General features: G+C 31.1%; 3 protein-coding genes across 8 annotated transcripts in view; 2 read left to right on the top strand and 1 right to left on the bottom strand.

Annotated features, from left to right (window-relative positions):
- The window catches only part of LOC127727506 (Rieske domain-containing protein-like), a 38349-nt gene extending 15302 nt beyond the window's left edge, over window positions 1-23047 (top strand). For 4 of the 5 annotated variants that reach the window (XM_052234775.1, XM_052234773.1, XM_052234774.1 and 1 more), the window contains one exon: window positions 1489-2028. In XM_052234775.1, the coding sequence (XP_052090735.1) occupies window positions 1489-1671 (183 nt within the window). In that variant the 3' untranslated portion in view covers window positions 1672-2028. Of the gene's footprint in view, window positions 1-1488; window positions 2029-22897 lie in introns of those variants that run through there. The other variant, XM_052234777.1, reaches the window with a different exon arrangement.
- Window positions 2023-27422, bottom strand: part of LOC127727258 (CDK5 and ABL1 enzyme substrate 1-like) — a 54932-nt gene continuing 29532 nt past the window's right edge. For both annotated transcript variants that reach the window (XM_052234754.1, XM_052234750.1), the window contains 6 exons: window positions 22615-22718; window positions 21438-21544; window positions 19677-19713; window positions 17042-17104; window positions 14422-14526; window positions 2023-7751 (listed from right to left, as the gene is read on the bottom strand). In XM_052234754.1, coding sequence (XP_052090714.1) covers window positions 7611-7751; window positions 14422-14526; window positions 17042-17104; window positions 19677-19713; window positions 21438-21544; window positions 22615-22718 — 557 coding nt within the window. In that variant the 3' untranslated portion in view covers window positions 2023-7610. The remainder of the gene's footprint in view (window positions 7752-14421; window positions 14527-17041; window positions 17105-19676; window positions 19714-21437; window positions 21545-22614; window positions 22719-27422) is intronic.
- On the top strand, window positions 9077-11120 carry LOC127727353 (uncharacterized). The gene has a single exon (XM_052234761.1). It carries the CDS (start codon window positions 9146-9148, stop codon window positions 10193-10195), a length of 1050 nt encoding a protein of 349 aa, XP_052090721.1. The 5' UTR covers window positions 9077-9145; the 3' UTR covers window positions 10196-11120.

The following is a 27422-nucleotide window of genomic DNA, read 5'->3' on the forward strand; positions in this document are numbered from 1 at the left end:
AATCAGCATTTTTATTAGTAACTTCTAAAAATAAATTAACAGCTAATCACCTCAAGACAATATAACATTTCTTTATACATAATTTAAAAGCAATGTAAGGAAGGTAATCCAAACACAAAACATTGTACTTAAAAGTAATTGTCCATTAACAAGGAAACCCTTGTTTTTCCACCTTTTTTGCCCCTAATTCCTTAACGGTTTGAGCCATTACCCCCAAAGCCAATCCTAACCATCCCATTGTGGTATGGAAACTTGTGGTATAATTTCAGAGAGATCCATACACCGTTCCACAAGTTATTGTCTGGAAACTAGAATAAACTGCTTCGCTGAGCGCAGCTAGATACGCCCACAGAGGTCCAACCCTGAACAGTTGGGGCAAAAATGGACACAATATTCAAGCTTGATTCAGGTCTGAATTTGGATTGTAATTAAATATTTGACATATTATAGGTTTCTGAATAAATGTAGTCAAAGAACTTAAAATTGGTTATATGAATTGAATTTATATTCAATTAAAGACTTCTTGCTGTTGTGCAATACTTAGTATATCTGTTGTCAGACTATAAACAAATAAAGTTCAATTAATTCTCAATGTCATATTAGAAATTTATGAAAATAAAAAGGGAGCTTACATCAATAGATATAAACAATTCACCAAAGTTTCCTGAGAATTGGTGACAGCATTTTTGAGTTATTGTCCGAAAACTGGAAAATTACCCCTTTTTTTAATGAATAAAACCCCATAACTCAGAAATGTAAAATGTAAAATTTCTTAAATTCTAAAAGGAGCTTAAATCAATACATGCAAACAATTCACCAAAGTTTCATAAGAATTGCTGAAAGCATTTTTGAGTTTTTGTCCGAAAACTGGAAAATCCCCCCTTTTTTTATGAATAAAACCCTGTAACTCGGTAACGTAAAATCTAAAATTTATAAAAATCGAAAGGGAGCTCATGTCAATAGATATAAACAATTCACCACAATTTCTTGCAAGTTGTTGAAAGCATTCTTGACTTATTGTCTGAAAACTGATAAATCCCCCTTTTTTTAATGAATAAAACCCCATAACTCGGAAACGTAAAATCTAAATTTTATAAAAAACGAAAGGGAGCTCACGTCAATAGATATAAACAATTCACCAAAGTTTTATGCAAATTGGTGAAAGCATTTTTGAGTTAATGTCCGACATGTTGACGACGGATGGACAGACGGACAACGGTATACCATAATACGTCCCGTAAACGGGCGTATAATATAACCCCCAAAATCAATCCCCACCTTCCTTTTGTGGTTATAAACCTTGTGTTTAAATTTCATCGATTTCTATTTACTTAAGTTATTGTCTGGAAACCAAATGTCTTCGGACGATGCCGCCGACGACAATGTGATACCAATATACGACCACAAAAATTTTGTGGTCGTATAAAAACTTGTCCTCATCTTTAATGCTGCACATCTTTATAATTATTGTTAACCTTTAACTTTCAGTCAATTGATCCTTATAATACAAAGAAAGCACCAGTATGGACCTGTGGAGGTGTAAAACAGCGTACTCATCAAGTTATTATTAAGGATGAAGATATTTACTTAAAACTATCTCCATGTTCAGGTGATCTAGCCTCAGATCATTACAACTCACCTGAATATAAGTACAAAAATGATCTGACCTGAAAATGAGCAAGAATGGAGTTGTCTCCCTAATGTTAACAATTCATGTCCTAGTGGTCCTATCTCAATAGTGAAGTACAGAAGCACTTGGGGAGCAGAACGTGGTATATTGAAGAAAAATGACTAAATAAAGCTGTGAATGCCTTTATTTGTGGAAAGTTTATGTGATACTAAAAATTCAGTGGGCTTTTGTTTTTTGCCTCAATCAGAAATGGTACAATCCAATCGAAACATGCTGTTGGGTATCTGATTTCACAGAAACACTGTCATACCTTAAAATACTGGACCATATGTATAAATGTAGACTTTGGATGTATAAAACTGGATTTTACTTAGAGATAAAAAACACATATGGAATTAGTCAATTTTATTACTAGTAACAAAGTAACTATATCAAAAACAGGACATCATAACAAATATCACATGTCATTTTAAAACATATACAATGATGGCACATTAATTGGCCTGACACTTGAAATACATTATTGCTCCGCAGAGCCTTCTTACTCTATGCATAATACAAATAATTCCAACAGTATAGTTAAAACAATATCAGCAGAAACCAAATAAATATTGAGAAATGAATGTGAAGCTTTAGTTAGATTAAATGATAATAAACAGAAAATAAATGATTGAATTTCAAAGGTGCAACATTTTTAAGATAATCAAAATAAACATAGTGTTTGTTTAAAATTTAAAATTGGTGAAGTTCAGCTCAAGGGGGAGGAGTGGGTGTTAGAAATATTTTATTTTGATTTGAAAACACACCATATTCAAAATGTTAGTTTTATATGCCATCTGGGGTTGTTGTCTAATAGACATTTACCACATTTCTTCCTGGTTCAATGTGGCTTGATGAGAAAATTCAACCGTATAGTTATATATATCTGTCTTTTTGTTCTGTCAGAGAATATGTCTTACAATAATATATACATTACTTCTAAATAATGAAAGCAACAAATAGAGATCAAGGTTCTGACTAAGAGTATAGAACTGCCAAACATGAAAACTGGTATGATTTTGACTATTTCAATGTGCTGACAAACTCATTTTTATGCCTCATGTTCAATTTCAAATTATATCTTAAAAACAAAAATCACCAAGTTAAACTATTAATTGGGAATGGGATATAATTATCAATTGCTTGTGCTGCCCAAAAAAATCATCAAATATGAATCTTGCTATCTACCATGTCTACTAAAACACAGACATGTATACACACTTCATGAACACACAATACCTTTCCTACACAGCCTTCCACAATCTCTTTGCAAGGAGTTACAAAATCAGTACCGGTAATTTGATTTATATGGGATTAGATCTTAATTTTAAAATTTGAATACTTAACATTTGAAAAACAGAAATGTTAAACATCACTGAATCATGACTGCAGGACACCAATTATATATTTTAAAATGCTTTTTACTGAAATCCATGAATGATATTGTAGCAACATAATAAATACTACTGGTCTAATATAGTACTTAAGGAATGGCTGTAATATTTTTTCTGTCTATGAAGAAATAACATAAAAAATGTGGTGCACACTGAATAACTGTGTAGCGGGTTATTTAAAAGTGTGCACAACATTTTTGAGGTTATTTCGAATAGACAGAAAAAATATTAGTCATTCCTTATAATTTAATGCTAAATTCCATTTTTAAGGAGTAAATCATGAAAAAACGTTGATGACGTCACAGTCACATGACCAAATTATGTCTATGAGCTGATAGACAAAAAACTTTCAGCCAATCAAAAGATGTCTATATCCAAAATTAAATTATTTCTTCATAAACACACTTATTTGAACAAATGTAAGATGTTGTCATGAAAAAGAAGTTCCTTTATAGTATTAGTTCCAAATGGAAGAAATATTCTGTAATATTTTTTTCCACTGGAACAAATATTCTGTTTGGCTGTTTTCTGCTCTTTGGTCAAGTTGTTGTCTCTTTGACACATTCCCCATTTCCATTCTCAATTTTATGTAATATTTTTTTCCACTGGAACAAATATTACAGAATTTGTTCATTACAGAACAAAGGGTATAGAATACAACAGGAACAGATATTACAACATTGTTTAATATAAAGTTTCCAGGGGAACTTCTGTTAGGCAGAAAAAATATATGTTGACACTGTCTTGTCATCAAAGCAAAGACTCAGAAAACAGTCTAAAATTCTGTTGGAAATGAAATGCATGTACTGGTATGCTAAATATGTAACAACATTCAATGTGTGAATATTAACCTATCAACATATTTCTATTACAAACACAATCAAACATTGAAAAATTCAAAAGTCACTGGAGCATAGCTACAAGGAGAAAAATTCCCTGTGATATATTTTAACTAATCTCTATTGGGAATGTCTACATAACACCTATTCCTGGCTGTTTTATAAGACAAGAAATTTCCATCAAAGACAATAAAATCAATATTTACAAATAAGCATAACATCAACAAATATATATGTGCACATGATAGAGATAAGACATTCATTCTAACTCAGAACATGGCCGGGTTTATTAAATATCAACTGCACCACATTAAAAATAAATTACTTGCCCTTCAATACTAGAATCTAATTAAGCTTAGAGGGCAAGGTAATTTTGATTAGGCTTGCCATGTCAAGGTGATAGTGCTTATTTCCACCTATGCACAGTACATTCACTACATTATATCACATAAATTATTTCTATGCCATTTCTTAGTCATATAGTTAACAGCCAAAAAGCATTACCAGTATATACAATTATAATAACTGTTGACAAATCCATAGAGAGGTTCTAGGAGTTATAAGCTTTTTTTTATATATTTGCTTTTAAATCAGGTAAAAATCAATACCAATTGAGTTGGATCCTCTCCCCTTCACCAAGTGGTAACTCCTAGAATCCCCCTTTTTCAAGTTTCTGAATAGTAGCCTAATAACATCATGGTATATCATAAAAGATATGTGTATGACTGAATTGTTACTAAATGAAAAGTGATTACCAGATTGTTTATATCAAATTGAAATACTACTCTGAAAACTCAGCACATGAATATCCAAATAAAATACCACAAAAATACAATTCTGATTATATCTTTTTGATTGAATCAATGTTAATCGTATATTTATTTATAACAAATACATTATAAGCACTGAGATCAACAATTTTACAAAAATGAGTATAATAGATTTGATATGAAATATATGTAATGTATCATGTAAAAGATATCTTTTTCTATCTACATGTAAAATAATATAACAATATAAACAATCAGAAGGGAGCTGAAAAATACATATTTAATTACATGAAGTTACCTTCTTTTATTGCTGCATTATTTTTATAATAGCATAGCAAACAATTTATCATACCTGGAGGTTTTAACCATTCAAATGAGTAAGCAGAAAAAATAGGTTATGCATCAATCTAGCATATTTTTAACTCTGCACATTTTGGATATTACCATCTCATGTACATCTACCCTGTTTTTTATTTCTTAAATAAATAAAAGAAAATTGTAGATAAACCTCAATAAGACAGCAATCCAACAACCAAAATTGCCAACTAATATCTAGATGGCAACATTACATGTCTCTGTACAATAGCTCTTAATCATCCCATTTTCTGTGGATTTATTATTATTCCAGGAATGAAAATTTTCATGGGTAAAGGTGAACCACAAAGTTGAATGTTCAATGAAGTTAAATTTTAGATAGGGTTATATTACCTTATATGCAGACTTTGGCAAAACCATGAAATCATATATCCATGAAAAATACAATTATTCCTCAATCCATGAAAACTGAAACCCATGAAAATAGTAATTAATCAACAGTACACCAAATTCTAGTACAACAAGAATGTGTCCATAGTACACGGATGCCCCACTCGCACTATCATTTTCTATGTTCAGTGGACCGTGAAATTTGGGTCAAAAATCTAATTTGGCATTAAAATTAGAAAGATCATATCATAGGGAACATGTGTACTAAGTTTCAAGTTGATTGGACTTCAACTTCATCAAAAACTACCTTGACCAAAAACTTAAACCTGAAGCGGGACTGATGGACGAGCAGACGAACAGACGGACAAAAGGATGCACAGACTGAAAGACAATCCCCATAAATGGGGCATAAAAACCTAAAGATATTAAGACACCCACTGACAAGGTTCTTGTTTTGGAACAGGAAATAGAACATGTTGTGAGGTTAGATCTCAAACCTCCACCTTTTAATCTGAATTATTCAACTAAAAGCAGGTATATAAAATACATACAATAAAAACAGTACAGGAAAAGCACTTTACTAATATACTAAATAACAGTATAATAGATAACAAAAAACAAGTATAAACAATATGATACAATAGCAAAGAAACTTACTAAAATGAAACTCAGTACTTAGTTAATCTTCATGGAAGATTACATGCAACAATGTCATAAACAGTACAAGTGCAATGCACAGAACAAACAACAGAACTTCAATGCAGAAAAATAAAAGAAATATTTGTTAAAGTATTTCTTCAAACTACAAAATTAATAAACCAGTGAATTTATGTTAATCCAAAAAATAACAGATACAGTAATTGAAAAATACTTATAATCTTTATCAATAACTTTATCAAGATAAAAAAAAGTTTGACCAATTTATTATATCTTTATCCGTGCTGTAAAAGATATTTAGTAATGAACATATTATGCTGACCAAATTCATACATCACTAACTCATGGGCTCATTGAACCAACAGAGAAATCTGCACTCCATAAGAAGGGTCAAACAATAAGTACATAGCAATCAAGGAAAGGAAAATTGACCATTGGAATGGAAAAATTGTTACAAAGTCTATAATGGAAATGTTTTTTATACATAGTTCTCTTGTTTGACCTTCATAAATGATCAACAGTGAAAAAATTTGAATACATACACCATATCATAAAGCTGAACAAAAAAGACACTGATAATTAATGAGGTAGGTTTTATGTCTTGGTACAGGTACATTCTAGCTTAAATGCACATTTATATTTTAAGATCTAATATTGTACCAAGTTTAAAATAATTACAGCACTGTTATTGATTGTATAAGTATTTATCTGTTCCTATTATAGTCAACAATAAAAATTTGACCCCATTCCAGTCTATGTAATCATATATCTGAACTGTTCCGTTGGTAAGAAATTTGACCACACTGCTCTTAGTCATGTATATTTGTACAAGTAGTCAAAGATCAAAATGAAAGCATATACATGGTCATATTAGATTTGAAATTTACTTTCTGTTTAAAAATGACATACATGTATATAATTTGAGACTTCTATAAAATCAAATGAAAAGTAAGATATAAATTTTTGAATTATTGCAATTAATGTTATGAATACCTGATAATGAAAACAAGGTACGTTCTGACATTAATGTACCATGGATTTATTTATTTTTGTAGATACCAATTTTCGTGGATTTGAGAAAAAAAATGCATGAACATGGATTTTGAATTTGTGGTATTGCCAAAGTCTGCATACAAGCCTATTGAGAATTTGTACTTCCTGAAACATTTAAATTTGTGGTTCCCCTTCATCCATGAATGCCATGAAAACTGGTATCTCACAAATAATGATCCAAAGTAACCAGGTATGATAAATTGAATATAACTATTGTTCTAGCTATCATTTTGGTCATCACTCTAACAAATAACAAAACCGGTAAAATATATAATAATCACTAAATTCTTGGTTAGACTCAATATTCCTAAATGTATTACAAATAAATAAATGATAATTTGAGTTGTAGGAAACAAACTATGACAATCTTTAAATGCTAAGATGAATAAATGTGTACGTAATGTTTCCCTAGCCGTGATGGAAATTGGTGGGTAATCTGTATCCCTACTACAACTGGAACTGGTGAGTGATCTTGATCGTTGCAATGATCTGATCAGATGAGTAATCTTGAACTGTATCTCTGCTATGACTGGAACAATAATCTCTGATAGTGTGGATAAATCTCATTGTCAGACAGATGTAGTGAAAACTCCAAAGCCACCAAACAAGCAAATTCAAACGTCAACAATTCCTTTCTGTGTAATCTAAAGTCATCTTCTACTTGCTGTTTAAAATAAAAACAAATTTTAAATAAATCATAAAAATGCATTCAAGTACCGTTAATAACATTAGGTAAAAGATTTTTTAAAATTTATAATTTTTAATGCATTGATATATTGGTGGGCATTAACCCTTTTTCATTTTTCTATGCTGATCAATTTCTGGCACAAAGAAACAGATTGTGAGATAGGGCATTTTTTTGGGCCTACAATTTGAATATTGTTAGTCTTGTTCTATCAATTCATAAAAGATAGCAAAATTACTATAAATGAAGAATCAAGGTAATTGATTATGATTATATCATGATGCCATTATAATCTATACTTTGAAAAAAGCATAATAGATGATTTTAATTCAAGCATTTTGTTCATGGCATTTGCATTCAGAAAACATCACCTAAAAACATAACTAAACAAAATATTTTAAGGGAAATAAAACACATTGTACTTAATATATAAAGATGGCCCATACATGAAAGGACACGTTCCTAATTAAAAAGAGGCAGGAATATTGAGCATAAGAAATAGAATTCTGAAAATTCTTCAAAATATGTGACTTTTATGATACCATAAGAACATTGTAAGTTTTCTCCTTTTTTTTCAACTGTTGTATTTTTTCTGAAACACTTGTCGCAGTACAACCAGTTTCATTTGATTTTTTAGTTTCAGTCTATTTTAGTACCAAATAACTGTAAACTAACTCACTTATCCTTTTTTTAAAGTCTCACTAAAATAATTATTATACAAAATGGGACAGACAATTAATTTAATCAGCTTTAATTATGCTTCATTATATATCATAATCCTGGGCTTGCTCAGGTTAATAAGTGAACCTTTACTTTATGTCAAGGCCGCACGCCTTTTTTCACAGCTGAGTGATTTTTTGTCTGACCACTACTATATAAGCCCGTGCAGAGACGTGACCAGCCTCTTTATTTTAAAAGGCCGCACGTGGTTAGTCGACTCGATTAAACGCGAAATAAAAGTTTTACAACAGACTCTGTTGTAAAATAATTTATCCGAATCGGAAATATTGAAAATAAATTTCAAAACTTGGCAGAATCTGTCAGCTGTTTATACAGAAATTATGTCGCGCTGTACATCGCGTTTAAGCGACAGTGACAGTAATGACAATGACGATGAAATACTAAAATTATTTGCGTCAGACGAAGAAGTTGATGCTTCATTTTCTGGTTTTTCTCAAGTTGAGAACATTATTGACCCTGAGTTGGATAACCCGGAAGCACAAATATTAATTGCCGAGGACATCCGAATGGCAAAAACACAAAAACAACAACAGACTGAAAATTCAGTAATGAAAGGTAAGAAGAGTACAAGCTCTACAAAAGGCAAGGCTTTAGCAAGCAAGTAAAAAACACCTAAAAGGCAGGTGACTGAGATGGACAACGAGTTGCCATCAGGGAGCGGAATAACAGTAAGTCCGGTTAAAAAACGTGGTAAAGTTACGAAGGCTACTACGAAACCTCGCACAACCACAGGCACAGTTAAGAAAAATACTGCAAAGAATCAGCTTGACCAGTCAGAGTTACTTAAAACTCTATTTAAAGGTTTGTCGGATACTCTGGTATCCACATTGAGTCAGAATAATGAAAAGTCACAAAGACCAAGTAGTAATATTGACATTGAATTTTCTGAGAATGAGTCTGTAGCCGACGAGCAGGTGATTGACACCAATTACAATATTTTTTCTGATGAAGAGAATGAACCTCAAGTTGTTGCATCAGATGATGAATTTGATTATGAACTACCTAAGATTTTTGAAGATGATGAAAAATACGATGAAGAGGTAAGCCAATCATTGGCTAAAGTATTTGACAATATATGTAAAAAGAAATCTGATGTGTCAGTAATGACGAGAGAGATGAAGATACCTGTTAATTGTAAAAGTCTGGTAACACCCCCAGTTAATGCTGAGATATGGCAATTCCTTGAAAGAAAAGCTAAAACTGCTGATTTGAATCTGCAAACTATACAAAAATCGCTGGGTTGTGGTATGGTACCATTGATAAGAGTGGCTGAAATTCTGAAATCCAAAACTCCAGATGTAAAACTAATGAGAGAAAATATTTCTAAAGCTTTGGCTATTTTAAGCAATACTCACTTTGAGCTATCAATTAAAAGACGGATGTCTTTAAAGCCACACATAGACAAGAAATACCACCAACTTTGCAATCGCAATGAAGATGTAGGTTCTAGCCTTTTTGGAGATGAAGTTGGCAAGCGATTGAAAGATATCAATGAAATTAACAAAATAAACAAGAACATTACTAGTAGCTATAGTAGAAATTCAAATTACAGAGGAAGTTTCAGGGGAAGAAGCCGTTTTTTAGGCAGAAGGGGCTATCAGCCGAGACAAAGTTATCAGAGCCCACGGGGTCAATTGAGAGGAAACAGACCCAACACCTTCAATCAGAAAAGAAGATTTTAAAGGTGAGAAATAAAAGTATAAATATTAAAAGAAAGTCGGGTAAACTGAAAAAATTTATTTCAAATTGGAAATATTTAACCAAAGACAATTGGATTATTTCTACAATTAAGGGATATAAGATAGAATTTGATAGAAAGCCAATTCAGGAAAAAATTCCATTTCCTATAAAATTTAACAATAAGGAAAAGGCCCTTATTGACAAAGAAATAGTTGATATGCTTGAGAAAGGTGCTATCAAAGAATCTTTTGATGAATCAGAACAATTTATTTCAAATATATTTCTAGTAAAAAAGAAAAATGGAAAATTTAGGCCAGTCATTAATTTGAAACCATTGAATCAATTTATTAGCTATCACCATTTTAAACAAGAAACGCTAGATTTGATTTTAAAAGGAATTTCTAAAAATAGCTTTTTTACATCTTTGGATTTGACAGATGCATATTTTTCCATTTCAATCTATGAATCAGACAGAAAATATTTAAAATTCATATGGAATGAAAAATTATATGAATTTCAATGTCTACCATTCGGTATTGCTTCTGCTCCAAGAGTATTTACAAAAATACTGAAAGTAATATTTTCACATATTCGGAGCATGGGTATTGATTCATATTTTTACATTGATGATTCCCTGTTGCAAGCAGAAAACTTTGATTTGGCAATCCAAAATAAAGAAAGGGTTAAAACTTTTATAGAGTCAGTTGGGTTTGACATCAATATTGAAAAATCAGTTTTTATTCCAACCAATAGAATTATATTTTTGGGATATATTATAGATTCAGTACTATTTAAGGTATTTTTACCAGAGGAGAAAGTACAGAATATAATTGAACTATCAAAGAAAATGCTTAAAGCTCACAAAGTATCAATTAGAAGTCTAGCACAATTAACAGGACTTTATTCATCTGCACATTATGCAGTACATTATGCTCACTTGTTTCATAGATATTTAGATTTAGACAAAACACGAGCTTTACATACATCAAATAATAATTTCAATTCATTTTTGAATATCTCAGTAGAAGGCAAATCTGAAATAGTTTGGTGGTTAGAAAATGTTAAAACAGTTAATGGGAGACCTATTAGAAATGATTCCCCAAGTTATTATTTACATACAGATGCCTCCCTCAATGGTTGGGGAGCTGTTTTTCATGGAAAGCAAACTCAAGGTCATTGGAGTTTGGAAGAGCAGTGTTTACACATTAATACTTTAGAATTAAAAGCTATCTATTTTAGCATAATATCACTTTGCTGTCATGTAGAAAGAACACATATTTGTGTAAAATCAGATAGTTCCACTGCTGTAAACTATATAAATAATCAAGGAGGATCAGTTTTACCTTTATTAGAAATAACAAAACAAATATGGTATTGGTGTATAAAAAACAAAGTTTTACTATCTGCTGTTCATATTCCAGGGAAAGAAAATATTATACCAGATAATTTATCAAGAAATTTTAATGACACTTCAGAGTGGAAACTCAATGAATCAGTTTTTAATGAAGTAACCAAACATTTTTTCATACCAGATACAGATTTGTTTGCCTCAAGGCTAAATAAACAATTGAATAATTTTGTAAGCTGGTTTCCAGATCCTGATGCTTATGCAACTGATGCTTTTTCATTTTCATGGCATAAATTATATCCTTATATATTTCCTCCTTTCAGTCAAATCAGCAGAGTACTTCAAAAGATAGAAGACGATCAGGTAAGCAGGGCAATTTTAATCGTCCCTGTATGGACAACTCAGTTATGGTATCCAAAGTTATTGAAAACATTAACAGATTTTCCTGTAAAATTGCCTCAGTTGTCAAACTTGCTAACTCTAGCACACAACAATCAAAGTCATACAATCAACACAAGAAAAATGTTTCTTATCGCCTGTCTTGTTTCAGGAAACATCTCCTTAATCAAGGGTTTTCAGACAAAACTACAAAAATCTTTCTTAAATCTTGGAGAAAGTCAACCAATGTTCAGTATGAATACTCTTGGAGAAGCTGGGTTTTGTGGTGTAATTCAAGACAAACTAGTCCCACTTCTCCATCTGTAAAGTTACTCTTAGATTATCTGTCCATTTTATTTCAAAAAAGTTGGTTCTTATAGCTGTATAAATAGTCACAAATCAGCAATATGTCAGACACTGACTTTATTGGGTAACTTATCTTTTGAAAATAACAGTTATATTCAAAGATTTTTGAAAGGTGTGTTTAATCTAAGACCACCAAGACCAAGATATTTGTTTACTTGGGATGTTGGCAAAGTATTGAGCTATTTAGAATCTCTGTACCCGTTACAGGATTTGGATTTAAAAATGTTAACTCTAAAATGTGTTGCTTTAATTGCTCTAGCATCTGCTCAAAGATCACAAACACTTGCAAGTCTTAATTTAAACTCTGTTCTCAGTACAGGCACATCATTTATTTTTCGTGTCACAACTTTATTAAAGACGACACGACCAAAAAACATAGGACAAGATGTTATTATTCCTATCTTTCAGAAAAAAGAAATTTGTCCTGTTGAAACTTTAAAACATTATATTCACCGAACTAAAGACTTGAGAAAAAGTAGTAAATTGTTCATTTCATTCAGAACTTTAAAAGCTGTAACAAGCTGTTCAATTGCCAGATGGTTAAAATTGGTACTGTCTAATGCAGGCATAAATGTGTTGAAATTTAAGGCTCATTCATACAGATCTGCCTCCTCTTCTGCAGCTAAAAGAGCAGGTATATCATTAAATGATATCCTGAAAACAGCAAATTGGGCATCAGCTCAGACCTTCAAAAAGTTTTACTGTAAGGATATTGAGGTAGACAATACAAATTCAAATTATGTTCATTCAGTATTTAATCATACTTTTACAGCCTGATCACGTTGATGCTGACAGTAACTTAGAGATACAGTTCCAGGGTTTTTTCTGCATCAGGAGATGTACTGTCTGAGGAACTAAAAGATTGGAGATGGAGGAACCATTATTCCAGATGTTGATTCTTAATAGTGAAGGAGTAGTGACTGGACTTTTGCGATGTTATTTATATATCGTGTTGCGTGTATGGACATACTAAAGATTTATGAACTAGTGATGGACATCAAATAATATTTGTTTTCCAATTATATTGTGTTTACATGTGATGCATATTAATACACAAGATTAAAAGAATTAATCATATATTTTAATTTTTCTGCATTGCTACAAGAATTTTTAGGTGAAAGATTTGCTTTATACTGGGTCTAATTAGACTTAATTTTGGTATTTGATAAAATTGCAAAGTATGTGGAATAAAGACTGGAGAGCAAAGACTTGTCTGTCTTAAAACAAAACTTGTCAAAATGATTTGACTGATTTTCAAATCAGTTTTGTGTTGGATATTTATATTTGGTGAATTTCTTTGTTTATATCTCTGTTCAAGTTTTTACTGGTAATGTACATGAGATCAGTTGGTTATTAATTTCCATTTATTTCTTATTATATTTTGGAAGTTGCATTTATTGGAGCTACAAAGAGTTCACTTATTAACCTGAGCAAGCCCAGGATTATGATATATAATGTTACCTTATCCAAGCATCATTTATGATGTGAAGGATAAGGTGCATTATATGAAGAAGCCTAAGGGCTTCTAGGGTTAATATGTACCCTCCCAAATTATGTATTCAGTAATACGCCCGTCCCAAAAATAAATATTAAGACCAATAAATGCCCATAGCGGTTTGGGTTTTTAAAAAAGAGGCTGGTCACGTCTCTGCACGGGCTTATATAGTAGTGGTCAGACAAAAAATCACTCAGCTGTGAAAAAAGGCGTGCGGCCTTGACATAAAGTAAAGGTTCACTTATTAACCCTCGAAGCCCTTAGGCTTCTTCATATAATGCACCTTATCCTTCACATCATAAATGATGCTTGGATAAGGTAACATTATTTTTAGAAAATTGAAATAAAACAAGTTTGATAGTTGGTTTTTCAAGTAGAATATCACTAAGTATGAAGTATTTATCTAAATTAAGGTTAAATGTGTCCCTCTTCTAATTTCATCATTTTGGTTAATTGCATCTTCTTATTCATTGAAGCAAGACATTAACATTTTAGTAGCAATATTCTTTTGATTGTGGAGATTGTAACTTTTAGTGGAAATACTAAAAACCTCCCCTGGGTGTATTCTATAATTCAATAATGTGACTACAAGTCGGTCAATAAATGCAAAAATAAGGTTTAGTTTTCTAAAATGTATTTACCTCAATAAGTTTAGTAAGCTCTGGTCCTTTCACATCGTTTAACTTAGCAGACAGAATCAGGCATGCTCCAGCACACAACTTTCTGTTCTGTTTATTTATCAATAGCTGAAAATAATGCAACAACATACAAATCAATAGAATTCAATCTCAAAAATAATAAATTGCTTCGCCGAGGGCAGCTGGATACGACCGCAGAGGTCCAACCCTGAACAGTTGGGGCAAAAATGGACGCAATATTCGCGCTTGATACAGGTCTGAATTTGGATTGTAATTAAATATTTGACACATAAAAGGTTTCTGACACAGAATAACTGTCGTCAAAGAACATGGAATTGGTTATATGATTTGAATTTATTTTTGCTGTTGCGAATTGACCACCCCCCTCCCCCAAAAAAAAAATTTACCCCCCCTTTTTATTTTGCTTTTGTATTTTGATTAAAACCTTACACTGCTTTTAAATTGTCTTAATTGTTCATTAACCATTACTTTATACATAATTTAAAAGCAGTGTAAGGGAGGTAATTCAAATGATGTATTTGAATTACCTCCCTTACACTGCTTTAAATTATGTTTTGAACTAAAGTAACATTAACCAGGACACCCTTGTTTTTCCCCCTTTTTTGCCCCTAATTCCTAAACGGTTTGAGCCATAACCCCCCCCCCCCCCCCCCAAATCAAATCCTAACCATCCCTTTGTGGTATGGAAACTTGTGGTATGATTTCAGAGAGATCCATACACCGTTCCACAAGTTATTCCTGGAAACTATAAAAATGCTTATTTTTGGCCCCTAATTCCTTAACTGTTGGTACCATAACCCCAAAAATCAATCCCAACCTTCCTTTTGTGATATTGAACCTTATGGTTAAATTTCATAGAGATCCATTCACTCAAACTAAAGTTATTGTGCGAAAACCAATGTGTCTTCGGACGACAACGACAACGTCATACCAATATACGACAATTTTTTGCTGTCGTTTATAAAATCATCTGTCATTTATTGTTTTTGTGCCAATCTGCCTAAGATTCAGGCAGTGGTGAAAACATGACAAACAAAAACCCACTCAACTTGACATTAATTTATGTTTAAAATGTATAATGGTGCATGAATATAATATTTGTTTCCTTTTCCTGTTCTGGTAATTCAAGATATAGTTTGGTTGAAATGCACTAGAAATTAAACAATTAAGGGGAGCTAACTCCATAATTTTCTATCATTCTAACCAAAAGTTATCTAAGAGATTTCTCGAATTACCAGACACCCAGAAATGAAAGACCTACCATTTCTAACTCAGGATGAGGGTAACTTCAAAATAGGATACTGTAAATTCAGAAATTATTGCGAGGTTTTTATAAATGCGAATAATGCGACTGGGTGAGTATCGCAATAATATGAACTCGCATTTTGATATCTGATACATATATCTGTATGCAGATTTTACTTAAATCGCAATAATTAATCTTGCATTTTTGTCCATTTTTAGAAAATCGCAATAATAAATGCACGCAATAATTTCTGAATTTACAGTAGTTAGGTCAGTGGGTTATTTTCGGCCATGTTTTGATTTTTTTCAAAACTGCCTGATTCTTACAAAGACTGGCATTAAAAGATCAACACCATCTTACGATATTAAGATTTGCCCTATTCAAATGATTAACATCGTATTTAAACGAAAACTAGAACAGTCCACTGAGTAGTTAGGCTGAGGCCTTACTTAACATAAGATAACTTTTGTATGCTCTGGCAGAACATGGGTACATGTCATGAAATACAACAAATTAGTTGTTTTGAGTATTGCTTGGAGTTTTAAAGTAAAACAAAAACCATCCTGAAACTTAACCATTAATAATGAATGTTTCATGAACTTGAGATTACAGGTCTTTTGACAGTAATCTGATGCAGTTTATATCTTAGTGTATTTTTACATATACCAATGTTTTATAATGTTTACCCGACACCAACCTGGTTAGCTATACAAAGTAAATATGTGAAGTTCACCTTTTGAAAAATTTTCCTAGATTTTCAGGTAAACTGTAAGCAAAACTAGAGGCTCAAGTGCTTGTTTGGCTCATCTGACATTTTTGCATAAAATTGATATAATGTGACAAGATTATTTGTTTTTAATGGAAACTGTGTGGGCCACAATGTTGTCTTGCTGATGGTTTTTGCTAACCATTTTTGTTATTATGACTTATTTGTAGATCTACATATTAGTTGAAAGTTGAAGAAGAGGGATGCCAAGTGATAACAATAATTACTAGCCAAAAATCTTTAAAACATTATTGTCATTTACATTGAGAAGATAGTTTAATAACAAAAGAGTTGGAAGATCCAATAAAACAACATTTTTTTACGAACAAACTCAAACTGTAAAATAACATTGTCTGATAAACAAGTTCGAAATATCTAGATTAAAAAAAATTGATATATACTTAGATATAGATTATATTGAAATTTAATTTATATATCATCATAATTCACAAACAACAACTTTCATTGTACTTTTATTGTTACTATAACAGCAGACACCAATTTACTTGCATGCTATATAGTGTACAGAGAAGTTGTATAACTCCTTGCCAAAAAATACTATCTATAACTTAAGATTTAGTGAACCTTACCTTTAAAATTAGCTTTTCAAAATACACATAGGCAACAGCTACAACCCATAGGTCAACATTGCTCTGAAAGAAATACAATATACATGTATTTAACTCTTGAAAAACTTAATTAGACGACATTTCTACAATTTCACTTAAGTATTGCTTACTTCAACTATTAGAAACTTGATTTAATCTTTTTTTTTTCTTCTCTTATGTTTAAATTAAAAGATATATCCCAACCAAGTACACATGTTCAAGGCAAACAAAATGTTTAAATTTTATGTTTTCATTCCTGATCTATGGAAATCTAGTAATTTCACTGTAATACATTTACCTTGGATTCATTATTATTCGTGGGATACCAATAATGGCAATTTTTGTGGATTTTGTTGGTATAGGTGAATTTAAATGTTCAACGATTTAAAAATTTTCTATAGCGCCTTGTATGCAGACTTTTGCAAAACCAGGAAATTAAATATCCATGAAAATGCAAGTTTAATTAAATCCACGAAAATTGGTACCAACAGAAATAAATGAATCCACAGAATCTTGATAACCAAAATTATGAAGTTAAATCATCCAAGTCATATTAATAATACAAAGTATTCAAAGGCTACAATTAATAAACCTTTTTTGACATTTCCTCAGTGTAAGATCAATGGACAACAGAAATGGGTTATCATATGTTTTTATATTTCTTTAAAAATATTAAAAAAACAGGGGGGTAGTAGTTGTGACCCTGACCTTTAGAAAGTTGACATAAAATTGATAGGCATTTCCTCTCATCATATTAGACCCTTAATCAAAGTTTAATTCTAATCATAAGGTTCTTAAATTATCATCAAGAAACCAAAATTGACATGACAGACTGATGGACAGATGGGCAAGTAACTATATGTATAAACCAGGCAATACTTGGTATAGCATTGGGTATAATTCAATAAATGAAATTAATTTAAAATTATTGTTAAATAACCTGCTAACCATGTTGCATTGATTCACAAATCTGTAATGAAATATAATCTTCTGCTACAGATTTAATTTCACTTTTCCTAAATTTTATCTGTTATTAAAAGAGTAATACAACTTACACCAAGATGTCCTTAAATTAAATTAGATACCCTGCATTTATCATGCCTTTCAATAGCATATGATCAAATCACTGAAAGACCCCACCCCTCCTAAATTATTGAAAACTATCATTCTGTCATTGACAATAATATCTTGGTGTACATTATTTACACCCATGCAGGCTAATGCCCTCAAGGTGTATCATACATACAGTCACTAAAAAATTTCTATATCATATAATTATAATGCTAAAATAATTGTTTGAAAAACTTTTATTCAATAGTATGTTAACTAGTATGTTAACTATTTTATCAGAATGCTACATATTATTAATAACACTTTTATCAGAAATATTACAGATAATATTTGATCACACCCATGAACTTGAATATAAATAACTGAGGTAATCCATATTTACTGTGTCCTATTTTTCCAAGGTTACTAAACAACAAATAAAATTTTAAACTTTATATTCAATTTTCAATAGATATGAAAGAAAACAGTAAACTGACCACTAGAATTAATTTCTTCTAGCAGCCATTTTCAATTCAGCTAACTAAAAGCTATGTGGTAGCAGAGGTGCAAACCACAACACTCAACGAGCTAGAAAATTGAAACCTTTGTTGTGGGTTTCAAAATTATCTGTTTTTCAAATGTTGAGAAAAAAGGTTCATTGTAGTTTCAGGAGAGAAAACAATTTGAAATGGTCCAATTTCAAAATCCAAAATTCATTGTGAAATTTGAGAAAAGTTACTACTGACACACACATTTTGTATGTAATACTTTCAGACTGGTCAGTAGTTGAAAGGAGAAAAGGAGAAATGATTAATGAATTTTGGCAGAGCATGAATCAACTGCTTTTCAGAAATTCAATATCATTTAACGATAACTTTTAATTTCTAAACATGAATATTGAAAGGGAGGTTACTCATCCTTGCCTCTTACACTTAAAGCAAACAGCAGTTATTTCCTAATAACCAATTCATGCATGGAAAAAATCATATATACAAGAGAAATGCTTGTTTGATTGTGCAGTTGAATGGGTAGACAACATTCAGTTAATGCAGTTACATTGTCAACATTTTCAGCAGGAAATTCAATCATGTTAATCATTAATTGCTATTGGAACATCTTCCACTTAGAATATACACTGTGGATTCATTCATTTTCATGAGTACCATTTTTTGTGGTTTGATTGGGGGGGGGGGGGGGGGGGGGGGGGAAGCATTTTCTTGGATATTTGATTTTATGTTTTTATCAAAGTCTACATACACCTACAAGCCTATAGGAAATGTGTTCTTCGTTAAAGTTGGGTATGGGTAAACCACACATTTAAATGTTCTGAACATTCAAATTTATGGTTTACCCATACAATCCACAAAATGGGTATTCCATGAATAATAATAAATCCACAGTACCACGAAGGTTGTAGCACATGTACATTATGAAATATATTAAGATTCCCTGTGGTTCATAGCTGCAGAAAATTCTAACAGATATAGATAAACAGGTGATAAATTTTAATTTGTAAAACCCTTCTTTCTTTGCATTATTGTTCAGGAAGTATTAAACATCAACATACCTTAGTGTGAGTTATGACTTTCAGTTCTTTCTTCAAACTGTAAAATAACATTGCCTGATAAACAATTTAGAAATACCTAGATTTTTTTAAAAATCTAAATACACAGGTATACTTTCTTCTGAAATTTAATTCATATATCATCATAATTTCCTTAAAAATTAACTCTCCTTTAATTCATATTCTAATACAGTTACTGGAGCAATAAAGTGTAGGAAAATAAAAACGGTTCTTTTGCTTGGAGTTTTGTCGAGAGATCGTAAAGATTTTGATTCATGAATTAATGCACAATACCCCTTCTTTACTAAGATGACTCATATATCAATAAAAGCTGTCCTAAACAAAAGGATTGCATTGGGGATATATCATTTCTATATCAAGGCTATCTGAGAATGGGATTTGAATACACACCTTAACATAACAAGAGGCTCCTAAGAGTCTGATTTGCTCACCTGTCAAAATTTGGCTTTTTATAGTTTCTACCTATATTTTATTATTTCAAGAGAATGCAAAAACTGGAAGTAAGTAAAAAACTGATATACATCAATAACCTTTACAAGGAGAGTCATTAAATGATTTCGTTCATTTTTGTAGATGTTGAAATTGCTGATTTTTTTGAGATAGTAAGCAAAGGGCTTTTAACTCCAATAGAGGGGCAATTTAAAGTTTTTCTCTATAATAACAACAAATAAATGCAAAATTTGCTAAAAATGACATTGAAGTTGCAATTAATCCTAAATAGATTGTCAGATTTGTTTTTAAATTCCATAGGAGATAAATGTTGTACAAGGTCAGTTTTGCTCCAAATACTTTTTATAATAAGTCATAAGATATAAGCCAAAAACTATAAAATTTGACATTTCAGGGGCAATAACTACATAATGGGTTGTATGATTTTTACAATTTCTAATCTAGATTCCCTCAAGTACATTCAGGTAAAGTTTGGTAACATTTGGCTCAATAGTTTCAGAGGAGAAGATTTTTCTAAAGTTTACAACAATGGACAACAACGACAGACACCAAGTGATAGCAATAGCTCATTTGGCCTTTTAGGCCTTTTAGGCCAGGTGAGCTAAAAATAAGAGGAGGATAATGTTAATCAAGTTGGAGCATAAAAATCCATGTTTCAAGAACAGGCCTTTAATGCTACAAAAGAAAACCTTCTAAGAACACTTGCTTCAACTCGATACAACTCGTCAATCAATTATTTAACATGCATTCTTATTGGTAGAAGAGGAGTCATTATTGATACAATGTATATGTTATGATATGTTGCCAGACAAAATTTGTAAGTATACAACAACAGAATAATTTCGGTCCGATAGTTTCGAAGGAGATGTCATTTTGGAGTTGTAAAGATCAATTTTACTGTCTTTCTAACATTTCACTGGAAGCCTACATCTTGGACATCAAATTAATGCAATTGACATTATAAAAATTCAATATTTCAATACATAAATATACTATGATATGGGACAAAATGGAACCCTTTGAAATTTTTTAAAATTTGATAAGAATTAAACATGTTTTTCAAAATTTGATTAGAATTTCAATTCACAGAGATTAAATAACAAAGGAGTATTTATTGTATGTTTTGATCCAAGAAATCCTCTTTAGAAAGTTTCTGGTTTTACAGGGTCTGGTTTAAAAAGGTTTCACTAAATGAAATATAATGAACCAATTGAGCTATAAAAATATTCCTCTGAATAAGTTATGGGTTTTGCAATAATATGAAGCTTAGGTTTGCAAGGTGAGATAACATACCTTCTTAGTTTTGTAAGAGTCAGTTGAATATGTGGGTTCTTTGCTTTGAATTTCTCATTTACTTCTTTTTTCAGAGAAGATGGCTTTACATAATCTATGACAGATGTCTAAAATCAAATACACAATAAATATAACATTTCAGAACAATAATGTAGCTTTCCAAATAATTCTGCATATAACATTGCCTAATGAACAAGTTAGAAATACCTTGATTTAAAAAAAAATCAAACTACTGTAAATTTAGAAAATTTTGCTTGCATTTACTATTGCAATTGTCGAACAATGAACCCAAATGCGAGATCAATTATTGTGATTTCAGGAAATGCAGCATTCAAATAATCATTAATGCTATTTAAAGCTGAAACTTTTTATTTTCGGGAAACCCTTTCCAATCACAATTTTCGCAACAATAAATACATCAGTTAGTTTCTGAATTTACAGTACATGGTGATTCCATTGAATTGTCATGAAATTTAATTAATATGACAATAACCATGAAAATAAAGATTTAAGTTAAGAGCATTCAATACTGAACAAGATATCTACAATAAACTAGTTGATCCTGTACAAAGATCATTAATACACAACAGCTATTTAGGAAAATGGTATCATCAATTTTCTGTTCCTGGTATGTTTCACAATACAGGATCAAGCCAGTAAATGAACTTCATTTTTAAGTTGATGATGATCAATTGCTGTTTAACATCCAGTGGCAAATATTACATGCATCAGGATGAGAACATGTTAATATTTTATTGAATTGGAACACTGCTTTGTACTAGAAAAATAGGCTGAGCCTAATTTTTAATGCTGATTCACAAGGTAATAGTCTGCAGGAAGCAAGACACATTATTCTGGATCCCGTCTGACCAATCTTTGCTCTTCCTCCTAAATCCTGCATTCATAGCAGAAAGCAAAAAAAAAATTTCAAGTCTTTGATTTGACAGTTTGACCAAGCAAATCCATAATCTCTTGCATTGAAGGTGAACAACTACTACAACACAACTAAGACAGATAACTCCATTATGAAAAAAAGTCCACACTAATGAAAAGAAAATTAAAATATTGTCATCACTGAAAATTTTGTAATGTAAACGAAATTATTCTGACTTGAGCTCTGGATCAGCTATTTTGCATGTCGTGTATTTCTGAACACTAAGGGGCTATCAATACATACCATATAAGAAGTGAAGGTGAGTAATTTCCTGTAACTCCCAGACTGTAACTCCGGATCATCTAAGTATTTAGGATCATACTGGTGACCTGTTCCTTCTTCTACAACTAAAATTATAAAATACTTATATGTTACTGTTCATCAAGATTGATAGCAGTACTGGTTTAATAAAATATAGCATTTTTTTATTTCAAAATAGATCCAAAATAACTAAGTTTCTGTAACCGCTTTATTTTTACCTGTAAAAAGACAATTTTCTAAAAGGAAGTTTATTTTTGTTTTTCAGAATTGTTGACATAATTTGACTTGTATGAGGAGAGGCCCAAGTTCCAATGCAAGTTCACTTGGAAACAGTAGCATTCTTACATATAGTACTAAACAGAAGATATATTACAAGTTGCCATGTTTTGGACTAAATATAACAGTATTGAATTTAGATATATCTTGGGTTTTTTTTTTTTGCTATGCGATTTCAACTTCGTCTATATTTTCTACTTAACCAAATAACAGGAGTATTCATAAAACTTGTTAAACCCAGCCATGGTTATGCATTGGTCTACAAAGTCAGAAACCTTGTCTGTGGTGTCACCATTTATTGTTTTTTATTTTTATAAAGTTGTTATGTCATATCTTCTTGTTTATGTAGGACTTGCCATATGGTATGGACATTGTCTACTAGAAAAAAACTGTATGGTTATGATGTAGATCTATAAATGTTTACTTTTGGTGAACTTGTATTGTCTTATTGGTGTTATCATATCACTCCTACCAATCACAATATATTCATTCAGGTAAATATAAATGTCCACACCAATCATGAACCACATCAGTGGTTGTATTTTTTTTCTGTCTTAAAGAAAGTTATAAAAATAAGATGTAGAAGAATTCCCAATAAGATAACTAACCACCAGTGACCATAGAATGAGGTTTATTTTAGGATACTGTTAACAATATTACACTGATAACATTACAAGTGTATAAAACATCTTTTCTGCTAGTTTGACTTGTCCCCAGTCTGATGAATGTTGGAATTGTATACATTTGTAGGAGACATTTTCTAGCTTTGCTTGCTTGATATACATTACTGTTTTTCTCTGTGGGACAGAGGTTCAAGGCAGCCTTGGGAAAATGCTGTGCATAAAAGACTAGTGGTTTATAAAACTGTGCAATATTTAAGATAATAAATATACATGAAACATTTAAAAAAAAAATGCACAACATAAAAGTTTTACAATCGAAACAAATTAAATACTGCTAAAAGTTACACTGATATGTTGAACATGTTGAAAGAATGTGGATAATTAGTTTTCACTATACATTGTTTGTAGTGCTTTATTCTATAAATCATTGTTTTCAATCCATCAAAACCTAATAGAATAAGATTAAACTGAAAACTGGCAGCTCAGACTCCAGCTTGGGAATAAATAGTTAGAGGGAAAACAAGTGGTATACCTCTATGATTATTTCAAAATTAGTTTTTTATTTCAATTTGTTTACCCATATTGAATTTTATCTAAAACAAGATATTCACATCAAACAATGATGCAAAACAATTGTGTAAAAGAGGTATAGTCAATTTCCCCAGAATTTGTTTCTCACTCATGAGGTGAAAATTTGAAGGTTGATGAAATACATGTCGGACAGGTCTATATTGTATAATCATTACCTCTCCCTTGCATTAAAATAAATTATCATATACTTGGAGTAAATAACTTATAACTTTTACAGCTTGATTGTAGCTTTTAAATACGGTAAATTTCATATTTTTCTAAATGGTACTTAGTGGGGCTAACAGAAAATATATTAACTGCTTCAAGTTAATATTGTATGTCTGTTAATAATATTATTGCATGGATCAACAAATTCCAGGAAACTATTACAATTTCAATGAAAAAAGTAACACAGAAGAAGTAGAGACAACTAATAGGAAATAGGAAAATATATCATGAAAAGTATAATACAAATAATACAATATACATGGATACATTCTTTTCAAAAATTTAATACTTTTATATGCTCTATGAGTGCAACAAAGTTTGGAACACCTTCACAAATTATAGACAGTCTTGTCTGCAATGTTTGAATACATTTTTGTCGTACAAAAGTATCAGTACAAAATCCCTAAGAAATATAATTCAATGTGGAAATGTATGATAAAAATGTGTTATTATGACATTTTTCATTTCAGATGAATTATCAGCCTTAGTTCTTGGGCTGATAATACATCGAATATGAAAACTGTCATGTAATCAAAGTGCTTGTAAGCACTGAAGGGTACAGATTGCATTCATTTTGCAGTGGAAACAAAAAAAAACATTGTAATGTATTAAGCTTTGGAAGGCAATACATAATGTAGTCGTTTCAACTGCAATTGTGTATAAAGGAAGATAACTTCAATTTTAACTATTACTTTACTAGTAACAATGACATCATTGATATTTTTAGAACAGATACTAGATTCATTACCATGCATAATTTATTTAATTTTCTTAACAAGTATGGTTAAACACATACACATCATTTTGTAACTTGAGTATATATCATTATTCAATTTCTTGATATTTTCATATGTAGGATGTAAAAAATGTTTTGCTTAATGCACTCTGGTTTGTGTATATCAAAAGTAGTCATAAAATCTGGAAAATTGATATCTATCAAGCCAGCCACACAAGAGTTTTGATTACATGAATGCAATCTTTACCCCAAAAATCTGACATTTTCATCGCAATAGGTATGTTAATTGTATAGAATATAAAGCATATCAGTTCATGCAAAACTCACAATCAACTACAAAGAAATTCTAAAAACACTAGATGAATTCATTTTTTATAATTTCAAATCGTCTTTCATTTAAAAACCCTAACTGGAACTATTAAATTAAAAAAAATAAATTGCTTCACTGAGCGCAGCTGGATACGACCGCAGATGTCCAACCCTGAAAAGTTGGGGCCAAAATGGACACAATATTCACGCTTGATACAGGTCTGAATTTGGATTGTAATTAACATTTTGACACATAATAGGTTTCTGACACAGAATAACTGTAGTCAAAGAACTTCAAATTGGTTATATGATTTGAATTTATATTCAATTTTTGGTTTTGTGCAATACACTATGCTGTTGCGAATTGACCCCCCCCCCCCCCCCCCCCACCCCCCCCCCCAAAAAAAAATTAATTTTACCCCGGTTTTTTGCTTTTGTGCAATACACTATGCTGTTGAATATTAACCCCCCAAAAAAAATATTTGAAGAAATTTTCTTTTAATTTCTGAAATCTGAAATGAGAAAAATTGTCCCCCCCTCCAATTTTTTTCACCTCCCCCCTTTCCCTTATTCCAAAACAAATTCTTTCCCTCAAGATCTGGTCAGTATCTCAATTCAAATTTCTAATGGAGTTTGCAACCATAATTACCCATTTAAATACATCATAAAAGTCTTAAAATATAAAATGACATACCGGTACATAGTCATGGCTAAAATTAATATTAATTAATAGTAACTGCTAAAAATAAATTGACAGTTAATCACCTCAAGACAATCATCATTTCTTAATACATAAGTTACAAGCAGTGTAAGGGAGGTAATCAAACATTGTTCTTTAAAATTAATTTGGATTACCTCCCTTACACTACTTTTAAATTGTCTCAATTGTCCTTTAACCAGAAAAACCCTTGTTTTTCCCCTTTTTTTGCCCATAATTCCTAAATGGTTTGAGCCATAACCCCCCAAAGTCAATCCTAACCATCCCTTTGTAGTATGGAAACTTGTGGTATAATTTCAGAGAGATTCATACACTTTAACACAAGTTATTGTCTGGAAACTACAAAAATGCTTATTTGGGCCACTTTTTTGGCCCCTATTTCCTAAACAGTTGGGACCATAACCCCAAAAATCAATCCCAACCTTCTTTTAGTGGTTATAAACCTTGTGTTAAAATTTTATTGATTTCTATTTACTTATACTAAAGTTATTATCCGGAAACCATCTGTCTTCTGACGACGCTGACGACAACGTGATACCAATATACGAACAAAATTTTTTTTTAATTTTTGCGGCCGTATAAAAATTAAAGGGCACTTAAAAAGGCTATTAGTTGATGAAACCAGGTTGAGAAGCTCTATATGCATTTTATCTGACCTACATTGTGTAATGAGGAAAAGTATTATGTATATATGAATGAATAATAGCACACTACATATAAAGGAAAATTATTTCCAAACTATGTAACCATCCATGCAGACTACACTACGGACATTCAAAACAGCAAAGTATGTCTGTTATAGGTCCATTTTGTCAATCAGTGTTAAAAATGGATTAGATCACTCCTAAAACGGTTAGCTTTGAATATATTTATAGACGTCAATCAACTCCTTAAATACTGCTTGCTTTGAAAACATGTTTAGATGTGATTGAAAAAAAAACTGCTTCGCTGAGCCCAGCTGGATACGCCTGCAGAGGTCCAACCCTGAACAGTTGGGGCAAAAATGGACACAATATTCAAGCTTGATACAGGTCTGAATTTGGATTGTAATTAAATATTTGACATATTATAGGTTTCTGAATAAATGTAGTCAAAGAACTTGAAATTGGTTATATGAATTGAATTTATATTCAATTAAAGATGTCTTGCTGTGCTGTTGCGCAATACTTAGTAAATCTGTTGTCAGACTATAAACAAATAAAATCTTATAACTAGGATACGTGAAATCGAAAATTTATAAAAATCAAAAGGGAGCTTACAAAAATAGATATAAACAATTTACCAAAGTTTCATAAAAAATGCTGAAAGCATTTTTGAGTTATTGTCCGAA

Source organism: Mytilus californianus, unplaced genomic scaffold (genome assembly GCF_021869535.1).
Source record: "Mytilus californianus isolate M0D057914Y unplaced genomic scaffold, xbMytCali1.0.p SCAF_1, whole genome shotgun sequence".
Lineage (NCBI taxonomy): Eukaryota > Metazoa > Mollusca > Bivalvia > Mytilida > Mytilidae > Mytilus > Mytilus californianus.